At 39.7% G+C, this 18,862-nt stretch overlaps 1 protein-coding gene across 6 annotated transcripts in view; it reads left to right on the top strand.

Moving 5' to 3' along the window:
* The window catches only part of ZEB2 (zinc finger E-box binding homeobox 2), a 214,018-nt gene that overhangs the window by 156,426 nt on the left and 38,730 nt on the right, over nucleotides 1-18,862 (top strand). For 4 of the 6 annotated variants that reach the window (XM_061608854.1, XM_061608851.1, XM_061608853.1 and 1 more), the window contains 2 exons: nucleotides 6,281-8,250; nucleotides 12,171-12,351. In XM_061608854.1, coding sequence (XP_061464838.1) covers nucleotides 6,281-8,250; nucleotides 12,171-12,351 — 2,151 coding nt within the window. The remainder of the gene's footprint in view (nucleotides 1-6,280; nucleotides 8,251-12,170; nucleotides 12,352-18,862) is intronic. The other 2 variants (XM_061608856.1, XM_061608855.1) reach the window with 1 other exon arrangement.

An 18,862-nucleotide genomic window follows, 5' to 3' on the forward strand; every position in this document is an offset into this window, starting at 1 on the left:
CGCAAAAGTCCATCCCCATGGTTCCGCCCCCGCCATGTCCCCAGAACCCCCCATTTTCAGGGCTTCCGCCAGCTCTCCATCTGCTGGGCTGGCCATCCCAAGTGGACACCCGGCAGCATTGGCAGGCTCCTGGCAGTGCTGTGGTTGAGTTGTAGTGGAGGGCTGCTGCCAGCGGAACCAGGAGCCTGTCAAAACAGCCAGGAGTCCGTGGCATCCAACTCTCCCCAGCCCAGCACAAAGGTGAGTTGGATTGTGCCCTTAATGGCTAGCACCAGATTGCTGCCACATAATGTATGAAGTGGCCGGAACTTGTGTAGTCCACATCCAAATCAAATGCTCTAGCCATTTTATTTATTCATTTTAAATATTTATAAGCTAACTTTCTGGACTGCACTGACTATGACTTCAGTTAAAAAAATATATAATTTTGTGTTCTCAATTTGGTCCCCTGTGTTGAAATAAATAGACACTGTTGAGTGCTTTACTACAGGGGATCCCAAACAATGGTCCATGAGCTTCATTCAGGTGGTCCTTGGTGTGTCTGCAAAAATACAGTTAAAAATCAAATAGCACATTACAATCACTACATCAGGCAGAAAAATCATTAGATGGTCTGCCAAGACCCTCAGTAAATTTTCAGGTGGTACACGGGGAAAAAAGTTTACGAACCTCTGCATTAAGACACTTGGTTACACAGCTGAGCAATCATAAGAACATGTGACAGTGAAAAATTAGGGCAACATCTTACCATATAGATGGAATTTGTCAATATTTGAATAACCAAATAATATTTAGAGTCCTTCTTCAATCAAAAGCCTTCATTCATTGATGCAGACATTGTAATAAAGCCTTTACTATTGATCAGGTTCAGCCTGCTATGCTTAAACCACTTAAGGAAGGGTGGGCATGGTCAATTAAAACCATAGAGCACACCTATAAATTTGCTAGATATATTTCACCTCCCACTGTTTTATCTTGTGCAAACTGAGACACTATACCTGCCCAATTTCCCTGCTTTTTAAAGTTTGATAGAAATATTCTTAAACCGCAAGGTTTTTTCCCCCCCCATTAGTGAATTTGTCTGCTTTTTAATCTGGGAGATAAGAAATGGGATCCTGTGCAAGTTTGCTGAGAATGGATTGATCATTTGCATGCTTATTTTCAATGGGATTTACTAAGCAATCATGCTTAGAATAGGTGAAACTGACAATGGTGGGAGGAGGAGGGAGGGGAGGAGGAAGGGCGGAGGGGAGGAGGAAGGGCGGAGGGGAGGAGGAAGGGCAGAGGGGAGGAGGAAGGGCAGAGGGGAGGAGGGAGGATGGGAGCAGGGGGGAGGGGAGGAGGAGGGCAGGTTTGATCATTTGCATACTTTTTTTCAGTGGCATTTACTCCCAGCAATCATGGTTAGGATAGGTGAAACTGACCATGGTGGAGGAGGAGAAGGGGGAGGTAGGTGATGAGTGGGCAGGGGAAGAGGAAGAAGGAAGTGGGGGAAGAGAGGAAGGAGGGGAGGGGAGGGGAAGGAGGGGAGAGGGAAGGAGAGAGGGGTGGGGAGGGAAAAGGAGAGAGGGAGGGGAAGGCAGGTCTGATCATTTGCATGCTTATTGAGTTCAATGGCATTTACTTCCATGCAATCATGCTTAGGATAGGTGAAATTGACCATGAGGAAGGGAGGAAGGGAGAGAAGAGGGGAGGAGAGAGAGGAAGGAGAGGGAGGGAGGAGGGGGAGGGGATTGGAAGGGGAGGGGGGAGAAGGTAAGGAAGGGGGGAGAAGGTAAGGAAGGGGGAGGGGAGGAGCAGGAAGAAGGGAATAGGATAGAGGAGGAGGGGAAGGTAGGCTTGATCATTTACATGTTTATTGAGTTCAGTGAGATTTACTCTTGTGCAGTCATGCTTAAGATAGGTGAAACTGACTTGGGGAAAGTAAGGAAGAAGGGGGAGGGAGGGAAGGAGATTTGGAGGGGGGAGGGAGGGAAGGAGATTTGGAGGGAGGGCACTGGGCAGGGAGAAAGCCCCTTTCCCTTCCAAAGGGAAAACATTGTTAACAGTATCATTATTTTTTGAGGTTTCTCTCACCTTTTTATTCGATAGCAGACACATGTAGCTCCCATACAAAGCTGTCCCTGGCCACATCCACACCAGATATTTGTTCCACTTTAAACAATCATGGCTCCCCACACAGAATCCTGGGAAGTGTAATTTGTGAAGGGTGCTGAGAGTTGTTAGGAGATGCTCTATTCCCCTTACAGAGCCACAGTCATCGGAAGAGGGACTGACTGTTAAACCACTCTGGCCACTGGAGCTCTGTCAGGGGAATAGGAATCTCCTAACAACTCTCAGCCACTTTCACAAACTACAGTTCCAAGAATTCTGTGGGGGAAGCCGTGACTGTTTAAAGTAGAATGAGTGTCTAGTGTGGGTGTGGCCTACTGATTAGCCAAGCCAAACAACTGTGAGTCTGGCTTTTAGAATACTGACGGTTGGTTCTTACTGAGCACGCCTGTGCTATCATAGCCTCCAATGTTAAATTTCTTAAATTAATTAAAAATCAGCCATACATTTTTAACTTTTAAACTACAGAAGATGAAGGTCAGAGTATGGGGCAAGGTTAGTAATTGGATTACAAGTACTCCATGAACTTTGCTGATTTTTAATTAATTTTAACAATTTATGAGACCACTGACAGAAAAAAGTCCAGCAGGGGTATGGATTTTTTTCCCACTCTTTTACGCTTTGAACTCTAGATTCTCTCTGAGTTTTTTGTGTATCACCATGAAAACTTAGAGGGGTTGTTAAGCAAGTGTTTCTGAGTTCAGGACTATAAGTTTTGTAAGATTTTGTTTTGAAATGAGCTCACGGAAAACAGCAGAATGCCCGGGGGGTATTTTCAATTTAACATGATGGAATGTGAAAAGTCCGTGCTGGCTATTGTATACAGTCACTCTCATGGCTGTATAACACTTAGATTTATTCTAATTTTGAAAGGAAATTGTTTTAAAAATTCATCAAAAATCAGACTGAAGCTGTGTACCTGTGTGCTGCACTGTTCATAATTTTTTTCAAAATATTTCTGCTTGTATTTAATAATATAAATCTTATGTTTTCTGATCTGCAACCATCTAAAATTTTGCAAAAAACTTTGTTTTTTATCTAGAAAGTCACTACTTGCAAGCCTTGGGTACACCCTCTCCTCTCTTCTCTTTCACATTCATGAGGAGGAGAAGTTTTTGGTTTCAAATTAACTACAGTTACCCATGACGTTCAAACCTGAGGAACTATAGGGCACTTCCAGACAGATATTTATTATGGAATAGGACCTCCTCATGCATGCATTTTTGCAGCATCTACACAATGTCAGTGGCGTGACAGTGCTAGCATATATTGTTCCCATTTAATCTAGATATTAATCCAGATATTAAACCCCTGTCTGGAAGCTCCCATAGTCTGTTTAAACTATGGTTTGAGAATAAGCTTCAGGCTAGCTTAAATTTGAAAGTGGACACTTTCTCCTCTTCATGGGCATATGAGGAAAGGGGAGAGGAAGTATGTGAGCACGAGGCTCACTGCAGCTCATTGTTATAGGGAGAAAAATAATGGTTTGCTGTTAGGTCAATAGGATTTATAATCTCCTAACTTTGCTGAATTGTGCCCTGTGTTTTAATTGCCAGTAACTTTGCTTTAGGAAATTTAACAAAGAAATGAATGCTTAGTAACACTATTAGAAAAATTTTAAGGCACTGCAAAAGTCCAAGAGTACACCTGCTTAGGAACAAAGGTTAAGGATTAAAACACTCCTCTGCTGTAAGAATTTATTCTCCTGTGAATCCACTAGTACATTTAGTCTTGTTGACTCCTCATGTTCAGCACACACACATCCCAAACACTTTACCTGTGTCCTATTATTAGTATTGTCTAAATGCCATGGACATGGAGCATTACTTTGTAAACCTAGAATTGAGAATCTGGCATAGAATTTGGCATCCTAGGGGCTTTATACAATTACTTTGCATAGTATAATGAATATCAATTTTTGTCATTTGTAACATGCATTTCGTAGGTCTTTTCCTCAAAGTACTTCTAGACTAAAGCTACTGCATTTTCCCACTGCTCGATACTGCATTATACAGCCAAGAGAAAAATGTACTTCTTTTCCCAATATAATGTCCCTGTATAATGTATCCTTATATAATATTTTAAAATAATGTATCCTTGATTTTTTCATAACTTTCACAGGCATCTAATAGTTATTATTTAGGATGATGATGATGATGATAATAATAATAATAATAATAATAATGGACTGACTTCAAGTTGTTTCTGACTTACGTTGTTTCCGACTTCATGGTAAGCGGTATTCATAGGGGGTTTACCATTGCTTTCCTCTGAGGCTGAGAGGCAGTGGCTGGCCCAAGGTCACCCAGTGAGCTTCATGGCTGTGAGAGGATTCGAACCCTGGTCTCCCAGGTCGTAGTCCAGCACCTTAACCACTATACCACACTGGTTGTAATTATTTATGATGCTGAATAATAAATAACTGAGTAACAAGAGTGGCTTTGTCGGGAAATGTTACTGCTGTTGCTTTGCAGTGCAGTTCTATAATGTCTACTCAGAAGTAAGTCCCATTGAATTCAATGGAGCTTAGTTCTAAGTGAGTGGGTATAGAATACAGCTTTGGAAAGTGTAAACCTGACCTGATATGAGATTGCAGGGAGAGATTCAGGCAGGACACAGTGAGAGAAAAACTGCCTTTATATTTTGTGTAGCAAGTCCAGATAATGACTCAAGGTGATATTTCTTTCTTCCGTCCCTAAAGTTTCTAGATGAGGTGCTCTGTATGAGTTTTGGTTGTGACATAAACTAAAAGCAGTGCTTTGTTGCATACATTTTTTTCCAGACTTTTAGATGTGAATCCACCACTAGGGACACTGCGTGGAGGATGGAGTAGAGGGTGGGAGGAGGAAGAATTGTCTTGCGTGTATGTGAAGAATCAATGTTTGTAGTGCTCTGTGTTCTCCAGCAAGGAGAGTTCACAGTCTCCAAAGACTAGTGACTTCTGAATGCGACTAGATCCATTCCAAAGTAGCAGGAAAGCCAAAAAGAGAGCCATAGATTCACATACTCCCTCCTCTTTCCTCATGTTTTTCAGTTTCCTCTGCTCCTTAGTTCAATTGTAAACCATAATTAGCCATGATACCTGAATGGGAAAACTATAGTTTGCACAAACCATAGTGTGCCTCCTAACCAAAATTAGAAACTCAGTTCAAACCATGGTTTCTAATTCTGGTTTGGAGGCAAAATATGGTTTGCACAAACCATAATCTAGTCAGTTTGGACAGTCATGACAAACTGTGCTATGAATAGAGGGAGGGAAACAGAACATGATGGGCCAAGAGAATGGAAGCAAAAAGGGGGGAAAGGAGCCCATGAGCCCAAAATTCATTAACAGAAGCCAAAGTTTGTCTTAATGCTGCCCCCTCTCCCCAACTAGCGATAAAATCTTATATAAACATACACAGTAGGTGGGTGAGCTTTAGATTGGAAAAAAGGGAGGAAGAGGATTCAGTATCCCTTCCTGAAAGACCTGTCTACTATTCTCCGGCCACTACCCCTATACACCATCTAGAAGTAAACAATTAAAATCAAAATAAGCCAATATGGATGAACTTTCATAATTTATTCTAAAGCAGAATGTCCCCTTGGGATAGAATTTAGATTGAGTGAAACAAGTTGGGGGAGGCTAAAATATATAACTGCTGTATCAGGCATTGCTGATAATCATGATCCCAATTGCTTATAGTGAATCAAATAACAACTGGAGCATGTACCATATCAACTGCCTTACACAAAGTTGTGCCGCTGTTGTAATTGCATGTTGCCTGGGTCCTTATACACAGCAAAATTGTACCCTTCTGCTCTCTGAATTGAGATATTACAAACACTTCTGTGTGATACATAGGTTTTCAGTCTTACATCAGATTCCCTATTTTCTTTATAAAGATATACACTCATGCATGCACTGCTTGTAACAAAATGTTAACAACGGTAAAAGCTGGGGATATCATAGAATAAGAGAGGATCTTCCATGTTGCTAATTGTATTATAGATGGAATTGTTTCCAGTTGCAAAAACCTAAATATAACATGGAAGGACGGAGAAAATTCAGTAAAATGGAAGGGGTAAAATTTGCAAGCATTATGTGATTAACTGCTACAGTACATGATCTAAAGAACAGGTCTGTTTGTGAGTTATTAAATTTTAATTTTTTTAAAATTCATTGCAGGTGAAAAACCATATGAGTGTCCAAATTGCAAGAAGCGTTTCTCCCATTCTGGCTCATATAGCTCACACATCAGCAGCAAGAAATGTATTGGCTTAATCTCTGTAAATGGTCGAATGAGAAACAATGTCAAGACGGGTTCTTCTCCTAATTCTGTATCTTCCTCACCTACTAATTCAGCCATTACACAACTGAGAAACAAGCTGGAGAATGGAAAACCACTTAGTGTGTCTGAGCAATCAGGCTTACTGAAAATCAAAACAGAACCACTAGATTTCAATGAATATAAAGTTCTGATGGCAACCCATGGGTTTACTGGTGCTAGTCCTTTCATGAATGGCAGACTTGGTGCAACCAGCCCAATAGGAGTCCATACTTCTACACAAAGTCCAATGCAGCACTTAGCGGTAGGAATGGATGCACCTTTACTTGGATTCCCAGCAATGGGCAGTAATTTAAGTGAGGTGCAAAAAGTCTTACAGATTGTGGACAACACTGTTTCAAGGCAGAAAATGGACTGTAGTGCTGAAGAAATCTCCAAGCTGAAAGGTTATCACATGAAGGACCCATGTTCTCAACCTGAGGAACAAGGGGTTACTTCTCCTGGTATTCCACCTGTGGGTCTTCCAGTAGTCAGTCATAATGGTGCCACTAAAAGTATTATTGATTACACGTTAGAAAAAGTCAATGAAGCCAAAGCTTGTCTCCAAAGTTTGACGACGGACTCAAGGAGGCAGCTCAACAACATTAAGAAAGAAAAGCTACGCACCCTAATAGATCTGGTAACTGAAGATAAAATGATAGACAACCATAATATACCCACTCCATTTTCATGCCAGTTCTGTAAAGAAAGCTTTCCTGGCCCCATCCCCCTGCATCAGCATGAACGTTACCTGTGTAAGATGAATGAAGAAATCAAGGCGGTCCTCCAACCTCATGAAAACATGGCTCCTAGCAAACCAGGAGTGTTTGATAAGCAAGCTCTCCTTCTGTCATCGGTACTTTCTGAGAAAGGAATGACTAGCCCCATAAATCCATACAAGGACCATATGTCTGTACTTAAAGCATATTTTGCTATGAACATGGAACCCACCTCTGATGAACTACTGAAAATTTCCATTGCCGTTGGCCTTCCTCAGGAATTTGTGAAGGAATGGTTTGAACAAAGAAAAGTCTACCAGTACTCAACTTCCAGGTCGCCATCGCTGGAAAGGAGTAGTGCCAAGGTGGCGCTGGCTGCCACCAACAACACTCCCACTAAAGACTCTTTGTCAGCCAGATCCCCTATAAAGCCTGTGGACTCTATAACATCACCATCTATAGCTGAACTTCATAATAGTGTTACTAACTGTGATACTGCTCTCAGGCTAACAAAACCTACTCACTTTACCAGTATTAAACCAGTTGATAAGTTGGACCACTCCAGGAGCAATACTCCTTCTCCATTAAATCTTTCTTCCACATCTTCTAAAAACTCCCATAGTAGTTCTTACACTCCAAACAGTTTCTCCTCTGAGGAGCTTCAGGCTGAGCCTTTGGACTTGTCTTTACCAAAACAAATGAAGGAACCCAAAAGTATTATAGCCACAAAGAGCAAAACAAAATCCAGTAGTGTAAATGTAGACCACAACAGTGTTTATTCATCATCTGAAACGTCAGATGAGCCACTGAACTTGACTTTTATCAAGAAAGAATTTTCTAATTCAAATAGCTTGGATAAAAGCACTAATCCAGTATTTAGTATGAGTCCTTTTAGTGCCAAACCTTTATACACCACACTTCCACCACAAAGCGCATTTCCCCCAGCTGCTTTTATGCCACCAGTTCAGACTAGTATTCCTGGGCTACGACCTTACCCAGGAATAGATCAAATGAGCTTCCTACCACATATGGCCTATACTTATCCAACTGGAGCAGCTACATTTGCTGACATGCAGCAAAGGCGAAAGTACCAGCGGAAGCAAGGTTTTCAGGTAAATATCTGGGTTATTTCAGAAGGTTACAATTGTATATAATATTCCCATATACTGTTTTATGACTTAAAACATCCTAAGGGTAAATCAGCTTTCAAAATAACGTATAAACATGGCCAAGGTGGACAAATATGCAATCTTTATCTGCAATGTTTGCATACCGCCTGTGCAAAGAATTTAGAATATTTCAGGAGGTCACCATTATCCATTCACTTATTTATTTATTTATTTATTATTAAATTTATATTCCGCCCATCCTCCCAGTAGGAGCCCAAGTGAACTCAATCATACAATCCCTATGCAGAAAAAATACTACTACTTTACCCTGAGAAAATGGTGACATTAATACTTTTAAAGGATTGTTGAGACAATTCATATTCATGAATGGCCATCCCAGTATAAGTACCTCTGCGATACATGCAGCCCTGTGAACAGTCCTCCCAGTCTGTAACTTCACTGGCACTGCCACACCATGGTTTATTAGTTTCCTTGCACTGTAACCCTTAGAGGTTCTCAGAAATCACATGGAAGTGATAATGCAGCCATAAGCTGTTTATAATATGTTCCAACTAATCTTTACAAAGCTATAAAAGGGATTATGAAGATCCCCAAACCAGACTTGTTTTCATCTCACCTGTTCCATTTTCCTCACTTATCTATCCTTCTCCTCCATCCCATTCCATTGACCTTGTTGAGAAGGCCCTAAAAATAGTGTTGGTTGCTTTTCATCTTCATAAAAGATCCTTTCACTCGTGATCTGACATGATATAGATCATAGGTGGACATAGGAAGCTGTGTTATACCAAGTCAAACCATTGGCGTATCTAGCTCATTGCTGTTTAAATGATAGTGACTTTCCAGGGTTTTAGACAGAGGTTTTCCCATCACCTGTTACCCCATCCTTTTTTAAACTAGAATTGCCAGGGATTGAACCTAGAACCTTCTGCATTCAAAGCATATGCCTGAGTGATGGCCCAATAAAGGAATGGCCCTACATTGGTTCTAATTTTTAGGAACTGTAGCGGTAAAAAAAAAAAAAGACATCTGTCTACTTAAATATAGCAAAGGATTTTATCCACAGGAAATGTTCATAATGTGTAGGAATTATGTATATATAATACATCTACAGTTTGTCAGAGAGAGATTAACTGTTTATAGTTGATTTTTTAAAAACATCTGTGGACATTCCCATATGACCTATTAGGTTCCATTAGTAATTTTACCAACTAGTAAATGTTTTATATTTTCAAATGTGAAAATCAGGTATGGTTTAATGTTACAGGCAGTAATCCCTCTCTGCACAATAGGAGCATAAATAACACAGTACCTCCATAACAGCTGTTCCACTATTCCAATTTACAGTACATCTGCCCTCTTTGTAAACGTATTTAAGCCTATTTAATCTTCTCTAATATTAATTAGTACAAACCTAGTCTAAGAAACTGAACTGTCTGATACCAAATGTAAATGTACGTTATCATGCAAGTTTGCACTCTCTTTGGATCAAGACAAAATAAATATCAAGAAATTTAATAATTTACTGATCCACATTCATTACTGCTTAATGCTGAAGGCTGTTTTAACATAGATACAGCACTGATAAAAAGTGTTATTAATATTCCCTATTTCAAATTATGAAATTAATTATAAAAATATAACTTGAGGCCTTTAGAGGGAAAACATATATTTAAATGGATTGCATAATAATATTTTGTTACCAAATTTAAAATTCAGTTGAAACCTTTTGAACACTTATGGTTTGATATGTTGAAAGCAAATCTCTGTAGTTATTACTTGTACCTTGTGTTTTGTTTTGTTTTGCAACTTATTATTGTTATGAACACTTGATGCACTTTGTAATTCTAAGCATTTTTACCAGGAAGTAAGTCCTATTGAACTCAGTGAGGCTTACTTTTAAAAACCCATTCACAGAATTACACTGCAAGATACAAATTCTGCAAAGACAGAGACCACAAAGAATTACCAGAATTTTGTTTTCTTTTACTTGAACAGCAGACACATGCGCACATACCAGTCTCATATCACTGTTTTTGAAGCTCTCCTAAGTTCTCAAGTTGTTTACTCTGTGTAGGGTTATTGGAGGAGGGAGCCTCTTCTTTGAGAAACACAAGTCTAACGCTCCACTGGGTGTGAGGAGTTACTTGTTCAGCTTTTTGGATTGTCACCAGAACATCAGAATTTAACTTATCTATATAGGATTTTACACAAAGGTAAAGTTGTGTTTGCACATTTTTTTAGGATTGGAACCCACCTGTTGTGACATTCTATGACTTCCAGCTACTTTGCAAAATTATCCTAAAAGTTTAATGGCTGAGTTAGAGGCACTTCAGATACTGTTATTTTAACCTCAAAATGTTTATAAATGAAAAGTTGCCTGTTATCTTGTAACTGAAGCCTTATTTTCAAATCCAGTGTACAACCTTGTATATTGTTCTCCAGTTTTCACATGATAAACTGTAGGCCAGAATGCATATCCATAAAAATTTTGGCATGCATCCCCCCCCCATCTTGTATTTTTTATACATTTTAGAGCAGCTGTAGTTGTGGGGACAATAGGAAGCACAAGTGCTGTTCTCTTGCAAGTCCGTATCATCCAAAATAGAATGTCCATATCCTCTACTCTCCTTGTCCTCTGAAAATGCTCAAAAGAATCTGAATCCTTGAATTGCTTGTGTATTTCTGAGAACGAAAGAAGCATGAAAGAATGAGGCACTTGGACTTCCTGTCCCCCTCACTGTCATGTCCAAGAGTGCTCATGCAGTGCAATCCTGACCATGTCTACTGAGAATTAAGTCCCATTGAGTTCAATGAGACTTAGCCCCAGGTAAATGCATACAGAATTGCACCCATAATTTTGGAGTGATGGGTATGGTCATGTTGGACAACTATGACATCCAGGAACTGAAAGTCAACTGGGTATTTGAATATGACGTGAGTAAATATATTAATGTGAGCAGGAGTTCCATCAAAACTATGCTGGCATCTGTGGCCCTATGGAAAAAGGTTACATCGTATTCTGATCACACCAGCACTTTCCACAGGGAAGAAATCACAAAGAACTATGACTCTGGTGGTTGTTGTGTTCCCTGAGTTTGGTAATGGTACAAGAGGCCATTTGGCCATCTGCTCTTCCATTACACAGATATAGCATTTCATAACATTATTTCAGGAGCAGCCATCAGTACCACACACTATTAGTTCATACCCTTCCACTCCAGTACAGGAAGAGATTGAGTGTACAATAGCCTAAGAAGGAACTCAGATTGCATCTGCAGTCACAATACTGCCGGCTTCTGCCTTTTCTGTTACATTTGGGGTTCCCATGCCAATTGGGACTGAAACTACTTTTTAGTGATACAGGGTAAAGGGTGCAAACACATCTCCCATACTGAAGTCTCCATGTCTCTTTGTAATTTTTTGGATTATTTATCCACATCTTGTGACATCGTGTTGTACATTTTCTCATGCTCAGCAGTCAATGATGAGCAGAGACAGCAGGAAACATACAATATGTTGACACCACAACTGTTTCTAAACGTTATAGGAGATATGGGTAGAATACATTTTTGTGGCAGCTCTGTGTCACAATATGATGTTGCAGGCTCCAAGTGGCATCCTAAGCATAATGTTTCCTGCAGCACCCCTGTGTCACAGAGAATGTGCAGCGCTGGCCTTAGTTATGATGGACAAATGTGTTTTGCAACACTCATGTAAAATAGAATCTGGTTCCCCAGTTTGATAAAAAGTTGAGTGTGAGCCAATGAGACCGACTACTGTACCTGATTACATATGAAATTAAATATAATAACTAACATACTATAGGAACACAGGATATTGTATAACATCACAAAACAAGGGAAGGAAACATGTTTTACATAAACCATTTGGTTGCATCACAGGGAGAATTGCTTGATGGAACACCGGATTACATGTCAGGTCTTGATGACATGACAGACTCTGACTCCTGCCTGTCCCGAAAGAAGATCAAGAAGACAGAAAGTGGCATGTACGCATGTGACTTATGTGACAAGACATTCCAGAAAAGCAGTTCCCTTCTGCGACACAAATATGAGCACACAGGTATGAATGGCTACAATGTGTAGAGACAAGCTTTGTTGCATGTAGTACATTTCATAATATTTAATTAGTACACTTGAGCAACATATGATACAGCATATGCTAAGGCATTCAACAAGGAAAAAATAATGTGCTTCACTTAGCTCAGTATGACTCCCCCTTCCTTCACTTATTAAATTTGTTTGTACTTTTTGTTTTTGTGTTTGAACAGGTTATAGCTCACCAAAATCAAATAAAATTCATGAACATAGAAAACCAATTCATTGTCTAGGCCTCCAGAGAGAACCTTTTTTAAAGAAAAGCTATGTAGCTCTGAACAGTGAAGTTTGAGAGGATTAAAATTTTGGGATGGCCACCTACTATAATAATCTTAAATCAGGATCTGCTTTGCAAATAAGTCCACAAAGGTTATTCAGCCACTAATATATTTTAGCTAATCTGCCCGCAAACATCTCTGTAAGGAGGTGAGGGACCAACAATAGCAGACACAGCAATCAAACTCAGGGAAAGCTGGCGTAAGTGGTGTCGGTGCAAGAGAAGCCGACGTAAAGTTCCGCCACATCCAATTGCCATTCAGGAGTCCCTGGGTTGGCTGAATGCCAGCTCAGTTTGCAGCTGTACACAGGGACCATAAAGTAAAAGCCTACTCTCCCAAATACCCCTACCAGGGAGTAAGCCTTCTCCACCGACTTCTATTGTATTTACTTTCTTAGACCAACCTTTTTCCCAGTGTTACTTTTGCCTGAATTGGGACCTGCTGAAGCATTCCAAACATGAGCTGGATGTGCCCTAAGTCCCCTCACCTCGGCCCTTCCCTTGACATGCCTCCAACATGCTCCTTTTTCATGACCAGCTTACGCCAGTCTCGGCTGAGTTGGCTGTGCCCCAGCTGGTCCAGGCTGAGGAACGCAGCTGGAGACCTGCTGCATCCAACTCTCCACAGCTCAGCCTAAATGTGATTGTGCCCTAAGTCTCTAGCATTTCTGATTAGTCATTTATAGGAAATTCTTACTAGCCACAGATGATGAGGAAAATTGCTATTTACAAGCCTGATTTAACCTGAATCAACATAACGTCACTTATATGACAAAAATTAAAAGCTGTTTAGACTTGGGAAATTATCTAGTTTATGGTTAGAAAATCATGGAAAAGGACTGAAACTTGGATCTGCTTTTAGGAAGATCAGTTCTTCTCAAGCTCTAGCTCATTTTCTATACATATAATCTGATACAAATACTATTACCTTCACTATTTTGGTATTTGTTACCTTCTCCTAGTACATGTTTACCTTAGGCATATACACACACACAAATGAGATGGTTTTTCACAACAATGGTGCTTGTTTTCCTAATCTTGTATCAGTAACAAAAGATGTTGGGAATGGGAATAGCTATCCTCTGTATTTAAGAAATAAGATGAATACAAAATTCAGTACATCTTTTATATTTTTCAACATGCTTCTTCCTTTCTATGCCTCAATAAATCAAATTCATTATAAAATCTGGAAAATTTGATTTTGATTCAAGCTTAGTTACAAAGTTAAATGTGTTCAATTTTTTAAAACCTATGATTATCTTTCTCTAAATGATCCTTCACTTTGTCATAGTGGATACACTCTAGAACAGCCTTTCCCAACCAGTGTGCTTCCAGATGTTGTTGGACCACAATTCCCATCTTTCCTGACCATTGCCAATGCTGGCTGAGGCTGATGGGAGTTGTAGTCCAACAACATCTGGAGGCACACTGGTTGGGAAAGGCTGCTCTAGAATATAGGAAAGCCTACCTCATGAGTAGGGTTACCAGGTCTCTGGGTTTTTCCTGGAGACTCTGGATCTTTGGGGCCCTCTCCAAGTGAGTCACCTCAATGTCCAGACTCTCAGCTTTCATTTAAAAAAAAAAGTTTCTAGGTGGTCTGGTTCAAGAAATATACACCCAAACGTTAGCCACCCCTTGCAGCTTCTGTTAAATGACCTCATAGTTGGCTGTTCTAACCCCACCTTTCAGGTTTGTAGCCAATAAGTGAAGTCAGGGTTGTGATTGACAAGGGATTTGTTGACCTCCAGACAATAGCTAGAACTCATTGCAAGGCCAGAAAACTACTGTTTTTTTCCTACTTGTCTGAAGATCTCATAAACTGAGTAAACTAAAGTTTCTTTCTCTCGTGTGCAGGAGATCTAAATGCCATTACAATGTATTATGCTTTTCTAATTATGAGGAGTCAAACAAATTTAAATTTTCCTGGGCTGTTGGAAGAGGGCAGTCTAATACGTAGCCTGTTTTAAAATCCTTCCCAATATGAAGCTTTAATCCTATACTCACTTTTCTGACAGTAAAGCTGCAATGCTAATACCACACAACGAGAGTAAAGCCCATTGAATTCAATAGGACTTACTTTTGAGTAGACATTGTCAAGATTGTATTGTAAATCAATGGGACTTTTGAGTGAACATAGCAAAGAATTGTGTTTGTATTGTAAATCTTTCTCCCCTTCCTATTTTTAAAGCAATTAGGCAGGGCTTACCTAGGTGTCACTGCCTTTATTGTGAAGGAACCTAATGCTGATTTTATTTTATTGTTTAAATGTTTGGCAATGACCAACTGGTTTTGACAATAAACTATTGTATGGGGTGTATGTATTTTACATCTCCAGTGTGTGTGTATATGGAGCCTTTCCAAGATCCCTGTGTGGTAGGATTGCTTATTGGAAACCAAGGCAGCTCACAATAAGAAGTAAATCCCTTTAAAATCCAATAACCATAAAAATGAGTATAAAACAGTTGCAAAACAGGTTAAAGTGGAATGATTCTGAATTTTGGGTTGAGTGAGTGAAATTCTTTATCACTTGAGGTTACAGTTCTGTGCACACTTCCCTGTTTGAGTAAGCTCCATTGAATACATTGGGACTTGCTTCTGAGTAAACATGCATAGGATTGCATTATACATATATTTACAGGTTGTGTAAATAATAAACATATTTGACAGTCATGCTTATATAAACATTTCTTCATACTATGTCCCAATAAGTATTTGATTTCACACTATGGTTGTACATTATTATTTCTTCTACATTTTAAGTGTGCCCTTCTTCCGTGGGGTGGTCATGGTTCCCCTTTGTTGTTTTCATACTGAGAGGCAAATTAGGCAGAGAGATGGTGAGTAGCCCATGGTCACCCAGTAAACTTTATAGCTCATTTCCATTTAAAAAAATTAATTCAAATGATTTACATGCAGGCAAAGTTTATTAAGTAGATCCACACAATGCTTTTAAAGCACATCCAACTTGCATTTAAAATGCATGACTTCCCCCAAAGAATCCTGGGAAGCGTAGTTTCTCCCTCAGTTATAGTTCCCATCAGCATTAACAAACTACAGTTCCCATGATTCTATGGTGGAATTTATATGCTTCCAATGTATGTTGAATGTGCTTTAAATGAATAATAGTATGGATCTGCCCCAGGTATGCTGTGCATTCATTAGTGAATTGAAAAGAACAATTTTAAAAGATACTTGTTTAAACAGGGAGGGGCAGTAGCTCAGTTAAAAGGCATATGCTTTGCATGCAAAGGTCCAAATTCAATATTTGAAAAAGACTATTGCCTGGAATCCTGAAGAGCCAATTCAAGTCCATTCCATCAGTACTGAGTAAAGTGGTACCAAATGGCCTGAGTCGGTATAAGGCAGATTCCTTTGTGCCTAAAAGTGGAAAGAGACCCAAGGGCCACATTGACTCCAAAATTTATTGATGTATTTCATTCATAACGTTTATATAGCTTTTTATTGTAAAAAATATCAAAGTAGTTTACAGAAGGAATTAAAACAAAATTATTGGCAAAACCAGAGACAGGTATTTAAATACATTCACTATAATAAAACCAATGATGTGTTAAAAACAGATAAAAAGCATAATAGCTTCTATGTGCCTGGGTAGGCATTTCTAAACAAAAATGTTTTTTGCAGGTACCAGAAAGAGTACAATGAAGGTGCCTGCCTAATGTAAATAGGCAGGGAGTTCCAAAGCATAGTTGCTGCAACACTAAAGGCTCTATTTCTTATAAGTACTATGTGGCACCCTTAACATGGAAAGCACACCTTGAACTTGGTCTAGTAACAAATTGTCAATCTGTACAGATTTCAGATCAGAAATATTATATGCTGATAGGGTCTCGCTCATGTTAGCAATCATGCCACATTATTTTGCACTAGCTGCAGCCCCCGGGTCAGATTGTGCTGTATGGGGATTCCTGTGATGGCTGACTGTCTGCCAAGATTTTTTTAGTTTTGGTTAGGAACCCTGACTGGTTGTGGAATGCTAAGTTTTCTGCCTTACTTGTAGGAATCTTGTTGTGGTTGGTATGGTATTGCATTCAGAAAATCATCACTGTCTTTTGTTTTTCTTTTTCTATTTGCATTTCATTTACCTCTGACCTTACTCCCTTACAACCATAGAAGCAACAACAGTGGTTCCATGTGCTCAGCTCAACCTCCTTAAACCCACTGATGATGCACGTTGTTGTTTGCATGATGGTTTCTTTCTAGCCCGATAGTGGTAAAAGAGAATTCGCATACTGGGAAGTGTGGCTTCAACTGCTGTTGTTCCCAGTCTACTGCCTGTGAAGGTAGACCAAACCATGTGTGTTTTCTCTCTGTCAGTAATTACTCACTGGAATTGGGTTGGCTGTCAAAGTGAGTTTATAGTAGCCCCCAGCGTAGGCAGGAAAGGGTAGAGGACCTTCTTAACTTTTACTCATTTCTTAAACCTCTCTCTGCAGTGAAGGGTCAAGTTTGTAAAGACGTTTGGAGCAGCCATGTTAAAAGGCAGGGCAGGGCATTCCAGGCAGGTTACCAACCCTGCTTGGATATCAATATCTTTGCAGAGGATCACTAGTCAAGCCTTACCAACAGCACAATCCGAACAATATCTACTCAGAAGTAAGTCCTGTTGAGTTCTATGGGGCTTAGTCTCTTAGTAAGTGTGCTTAAAATTGCAGCCTTCAGGGACATCCACCTTTACTCCTGGGTGCTCCTATCTAACATCTACACAACACTAGGCTCCCTTCTTCTTACAATGGCCTTCTGGTGACTGGCCTGGCCTGAGAGCACAAAAGCCAGAAGCAAGTAGGCTAGATTAAATGTTCCCTATCCAGGCTCCCTAATCAAGTGAGAAAGAATGATCCCATCACTTCAGCTGGACCTGAGAATGCCCTCATTTAGCTAAGATCTTAATTTCCCATCAGAGATTTTTTTTGAGTGGTATGCTCCAAGCAACTGTGATTAATGCTGAATGTATCATACTTAATGACATCACTAGGGCCCACACCATGACATCACTAGGACCCACCCCATGACTTCACTCAGGCTGGTCCCTAAAATCTCAGGGGTTGGGATGATTCTGACCTGGCAACCCTACTCATGAGTGGCAGGTGCTTTTGCAAGTATCATCCCTGATCTTTCCAGCATCGCTTCTCCAAATAGAATAAACTTTAGTCTGAGGCCACAGTCCAGGAAGTGTTACTTTTGTAAGATCCGTACTCATTTTATTGTGTTTTGAAAGAAGGTAGCTCTTAGTCTAGGCCCCAGATCTACACCTTTAACCCACTACATGGAGCAACGGCTCCTTGAATGTCATCTATAAATTCCCTCAATTCATTGTTTCTTTGCCTGTTAACTTATGGACTGCTATCCCTTCACAATCAGTCAGCTGTAACTTACAGCAATGCTAGGCACTGTAATGTAAAATATAATGAGCAGTCTATTGCCCTTAGGGATGGAATTTTCTGAAAATCTTGATGTCAATCATATCCACACGGATTTTTCTAATTCCATGTAGTTCCACTAAAATGCAAACAATTCTTGCATAGTATATGTGTTATTAAATGTATCATAATATATACATATTATGTACATAGTGTATACACTACAGGTTTTCTAAAATAATCAGATACATACATAAGGACTCTACATGTTCCATTTTGATCACTGAGATGGGGACTCTACATGTTCCATTTTGATCACTGAGATGGGGGCAGTTTTGGTGGTTCCCCATGCTCCTGATCTTCACTTGGCCTCCACCAGGGACCAAGCCTTTAGTGTGGCAGGCCCTGCCCTGTGGAACTCCCTACCAAGAGGGGTTCAGCAGGAACCATCCTTTCTTTCAGATTCTTCTAAAAACAGAACTTTTTAGACAGGCCTTTTAACATGATTCCACCTCACAGCCAATACAGTATTATTGATGCTTTTATTGTTGTTGTTCATGGTATTTGTATTGTTAATTTTTTTATGCCTTTGTACGTTGTAAGCCGCCTTGATGTACTCTATGAAAAGTGCAGCCTATAAATACTTAAATAAATAAATAACACAGGAATGTGTATAACTGTTTAAGTATACTTCTAACTTTACATATTCCTCAAGTAACCAGATACATACAGCAAAACATATAACAGTAGTAGTAGTACCACACAGGGCTTGTCTATTTTATAAATGTTATACATATAATATTCATATTTATAACTTTGCA

This window comes from Rhineura floridana, chromosome 2 (assembly GCF_030035675.1).
Source record: "Rhineura floridana isolate rRhiFlo1 chromosome 2, rRhiFlo1.hap2, whole genome shotgun sequence".
Taxonomy (NCBI): Eukaryota; Metazoa; Chordata; class Lepidosauria; order Squamata; family Rhineuridae; genus Rhineura; species Rhineura floridana.